Source organism: Corapipo altera, unplaced genomic scaffold (assembly GCF_003945725.1).
Source record: "Corapipo altera isolate COAL_440 unplaced genomic scaffold, ASM394572v1 241, whole genome shotgun sequence".
Taxonomy (NCBI): domain Eukaryota; kingdom Metazoa; phylum Chordata; class Aves; order Passeriformes; family Pipridae; genus Corapipo; species Corapipo altera.
Window position 1 is genome coordinate 59298 of NW_020885157.1, and position 4514 is coordinate 63811.

General features: G+C 67.6%; 2 protein-coding genes across 2 annotated transcripts in view; one reads left to right on the plus strand and one right to left on the minus strand.

Annotated features, from left to right (window-relative positions):
* The window catches only part of NDUFB11 (NADH:ubiquinone oxidoreductase subunit B11), a 1593-nt gene extending 1142 nt beyond the window's left edge, over positions 1–451 (minus strand). Inside the window, exon 1 of the mRNA XM_027631022.1 lies at positions 299–451. Within this exon, the coding sequence (XP_027486823.1) occupies positions 299–451 (153 nt within the window). The remainder of the gene's footprint in view (positions 1–298) is intronic.
* A 256-nt stretch (positions 452–707) lies between these two features.
* The window catches only part of RBM10 (RNA binding motif protein 10), a 16758-nt gene continuing 12951 nt past the window's right edge, over positions 708–4514 (plus strand). Inside the window, 7 exon segments of the mRNA XM_027631037.1 lie at positions 708–759; positions 1131–1337; positions 1698–1725; positions 1728–1856; positions 1938–2129; positions 2765–2834; positions 4250–4323. Coding sequence (XP_027486838.1) covers positions 1321–1337; positions 1698–1725; positions 1728–1856; positions 1938–2129; positions 2765–2834; positions 4250–4323 — 510 coding nt within the window. The 5' untranslated portion in view covers positions 708–759; positions 1131–1320.

Here is a 4514-nt window from a genome sequence, read left to right on the forward strand (position 1 = left end):
AAGCCCCGCCCCCAATACCAGGCCCCGCCCCAAATAGAAACAAGCTCCGCCCACAACGCATGTCTATCAATGAGCCCCTCAAAGCCCCGCCCCCAGCGCGATTCCGCCTCATGCAAAGCCCCGCCCTCTGAAACCCCGCCCACTCGACGAAGCCACGCCCCTCCTCCCAGCCCACCCGCTGTCATGGAAACCCCGCCTGTTCCCAACCCCCACCCCCTGGACTCCCCCTCGTGGGGCCACGCCCCCATTCCCCACAGCCCCATCCTTCACGGTTTGCCCTTGGCTTGCCCCCGCCCACCTTCTTCTGCGCCGCCAGCATTGGCTCCTCCTCGTGCGGGTCAGCTCCGAGCGGCCGCGGCAGCGCCAGGGCCCCGGTCGGCCCCGCGGCGCGGCCCCGGGCCCCGCCGGGCAGCGCTCGCAGCGCCCGCAGCGCCCGCGCCAGCGCCGCCATCTTCGCCCCCGCTCCGCCCCGCCCCTTCCGCTCACGTCGCCTAATCGGGACGGCGCCCCCTCGCAGCGCCCCGCCCCCCGCGCCGTGGAGCCAATCACAGCCTTCCACTGTCTCACCGCCCTGCCCTTTCTGGGCAGACCCCGCCCCCCGGCGCGACGACTAATGGCGGAGCGAGAGGCGAAGATGGGCGGGCATCGCGACCAATAGAAAGGGCAGGGGGGGAGGGCGCGCGGGCCGGACCAGGCCGGGTGGGAGCGGCGCCGCCATTTTGGCGCTCGGGAGCGGCGGCGGCGGCGCCGTGCGGGCAGGTCCGAGCGGCTCGGTGGGGCGGGGCCGAACGGGAGGGGCGGGGAGGACCGGGAGGGGCGGGATTACCGGGAGGGGCAGGCATGACCGGAGAGGGGCAGGAATGACCGGCAGGGCCGGGATTACCGGGAGGGGCGGGGCTGACCGGGAGGGGCGTGTCTTATCGGGTGGGGTGGGGTTAACCGGCAAGGCCGGGAATACCGGGAGGGGTGGGGCGGACCGGGTCCCCCCGCGCTGATGGGGAGGGGGTGGGACCCAGGGCTGAGCGCGCGTTGTATGCTAATGACGGGGCGGGGCATCACGGGGGCTCCTTCCCCAGCTGTTCTGCTGTGCAGCTCTCAGTGACTCCCAGTTCATCCCATTTCCCTCGCAGTCGGCCCCTGGACGCTTCCCAGTTTGTCACAGAACCGTCTCTTCTCAGTCCGTCCCAGTACGTCACCGGTTCATTCAGATCCTTTCCAGTCAAACCCAGGCTCTTCCAGTGACCACCCCCAGTGGTCCCAGCTTTCCGTTCCCAGTCCCTTCCAGTCTGACCACTTGCCACCCCCACAGGTGTCGGTGCCATGGAGTACGAGCGGAGGTAGGGGGGCCCCAGGGGACTCCAAAACCGAGGCCCTGGGGGGGATCATTTGGGGAGCTCTCAGGGGATACTTGCGGACTCTCCACGGAGGAAAATGTGATATTTTGGAGACCTCGTAGAAGGCAAAGTGACACTGGGGACTTTGCGTGGGAGGAGACATTTGGGGACCCCACAGGGGACACATATGGGGACATTTGGCCACCTATGGGGGGTATTTGGTGACTTCCAATGGGGGGTGATTTCACTGAGCACCGCCAAGGGGGCATTTGGGTTCCTGAGGGGGAGATGTGGGGACAATCATTGGAGACCTTCGAGGCTGGAGAGGACCTTGGTACCCCCTGACCCCGCTCCTCTCCGCAGGGGTGGCCGTGGGGACCGGACAGGGCGTTACGGGGGGGCCCCGCCCCCCCCCCCGAGGATGGATCCCGCACCCAGAGGGACCACGACTATCGTGACATGGATTATCGGGGCTATGGGGGACCCCCGGAGGGGCCCCCTGCCCCCGGGACCCCCCCGCAGGTGAGTGTCAAACCCTGAGGGGGGTGTTGGGTCACTCTGCGGTGGGTGCTGGGACCCCCCCGACACCTCCCTCTCCCACAGGCGTCCTACGAGGCTGCGGAGCCCCCTCGGAAGCGAGACACCCCCCGGGACCCCCCCGTGGCTCCAGCGCTGCCCTTCGGCGCCGACAGTGACTACCGGGACCAGGATTACCGGGAGGGCCCCGAGGAGGAGCCGCGTGCCAGCACCATCGTCATGCTCAGGATGCTGCCCCAGGCGGCCACCGAGAACGACGTGAGGCCCCAGCCCCCACCACGGCCCCGCCCCCACAGCAGCCTCACCCACAGCCCGGGATGGCCCTGCCCCCCCCAGCATGGGCCCACCCCACACATGGATGGCCCCACCCTCTGCCATAGATGATTCTGCCCCATATATGGGATGGACCCACCCTCTGCCAGGGATGGTCCCACCCCAACCCGTTGATCCTCACTCCATTCAGAGTGGCCCTGCCTCATGTATGAGGTTTCTCACTGGCCCCGCCCCCTCTCCACTGAGCCCCACCCCAGTCCAACCTGGGCCCGCCCTCTGAGCCCTGCCCCTGTGAGGACAGTGACCCTTCAAATCCCCCCAGGGCTCTGTGCCACCGGCTCTTGAGTGTCCATGGAGGGCCCTGGGAAGGGTTGGCCATGCCCCTCCTCTTGGCCCCGCCCCAAATTCAGCTCTCCCCAGGAAGCCACACCCCCTGTCCCTTAGGCCACACCCCCGCGGAACTGACAGTTCATGGTGGGGACATCTGGGAACCCCCTGGAGCCGCATTGGGGTCTCTTGGGTGGGACCTGAGCAAGTTTTGGGGTGTTTGTAGCCCCCCTGTGTTCCTCCTGATGTGGTTCTGTCCGTGTGTCCCCCCGTGTCCCCCCGTGTCCCCCCAGATCCGTGCACAGCTCCAGGCCCAGGGGGTGCAGCCTCGCGAGGTGCGGCTGATGCGCAACAAGTCCTCAGGTGAGTCTCACCTGGGCTCGTTCTGCACATCTGGGCCCTTCTCTGCACATCTGGGCCCTTCTTTGCACATCTGGGCCCTTCTCTGCACATCTGGGCCCTGCTCTGGGGGAGGGGTGGGCACCTGGATCCCGTTGGGGTGCGGGTGGGGGGCACCCAGACACTTGGATCCCTTGGAGGGGGTTGAGTTCGTGCCCTGCCCATGCTGAGGGGCACCCAGGGATGCTGGTCGTATCCCCAGAGGCACCCAGGGATGCTTGTCCCATTTTTAGGAGCGCCCAGGAGTTCTGATCCTGTTCCCCAGATGTGCTTGTGTTAGGTTTAGGGGGCACCCGGGGTGCCAGGCTTGTTTCTAGGGACACCCAGGGGTGTGGCACCAGGCTCAGGGGGTATCAGAGCTGCTGATCCTGTCCCCAGGGGCACCCAGGGGTGCCTGTCCCCTCTCTAGGAGCACCCAGGGGTGCTGGTCCTGTTTCCCAGGGGCACCCAGGGGTGCTTTTGCCAGCCTTAGGGGGCACCCAGGGGTGCCAGTCCCATCCTCAGGGGCACCCAGAGGTGCCTGTCCCTTTCAAGGAGCACCCAGGGGTGCTGTACCATACTTAGGGGGCACCCAGGGGTGCCCATCCTTTCCCAGGTGGCACCCAGGGGTGCCAGTCCTGTTCCCCAGGGGCACCCAGGGGTGCCAGTCTCATTTCTAGGAGCACCCAGGGGTGCTGATCTGGACTTGGGGGACACCCAGGGGTGCCCATCAGGTCCCCAGGGGCACCCAGGGGTGCTAAATCTTATCCCTAGGGAGCACCCAGGGGTGCTGTGCTGGAATTGGGGGCACCCAGGGGTGCCCATCTTGTCTCTAGGAGCACCCAGGGGTGCTGGTCCTGTTCCCCAGGGGCACTCAGGGGTGCCAGTCCCTTCTTCAGGAGCACCCAGGGGTGCTGGTCCCACGTCTAGGGGCACCCAGGGGTGCTGCACCAGATTTGAGGGCCACCCAGGGGTGCCCATCACTTCCCCAGGGGCACCCAGGGGTGCCATCTCCACACCCAAGGGGCACCCAGGGGTGCTGGAGCCCTTCCAGGAGCACCCAGGGGTGCTGTGCTACACAGAGGGGGCACCCAGGGGTGCCAAACCCAAAGCTGGGGGCACCCAGGGGTGCCAGACCCTTCCCCAGGGGCGCTCAGGGATGCTGAGCCCTTCCCAGGGGGCACCCAGGGGTGCCCAGACTCTTGAGGGGGCTCAGAGGGGTCTGTAGGAGCTCCCAGGTTTCCTTGGGGGTCCCAGAGGGGTCCCACGATCACCCAAACCCAACCCAGGGGATTCCAGGGGTGCCCATCCCCACCCTGTGGGGTCCTGGGAGCACCCAGGGGGGCCCTTCCCCACCCAGGGGGTCCCTGGGTGCCCCCCCAACCCCCCGCCCGTTCCAGGTCAGAGCCGCGGCTTCGCCTTCGTCGAGTTCCACCACGTGCAGGAGGCGGCGAGATGGATGGAGGCCAACCAGGTGGGGGAGGGGCGGCCGGGGGGAGGGGCTTGAGGGGCGTGCCTGGGCCTTGTGGGGGGGTACTGGTGTTACTGGTCTGTGCTGGTGTCCCGGGTGTCAGGGGCCGTATTTGCTTCCTTGTGACCCTGTGAGCATCGTGTGACGCCCTGGGGTGTCTCTGTGTGGGCTCTGAGCCCCTGGGTGACACCCTG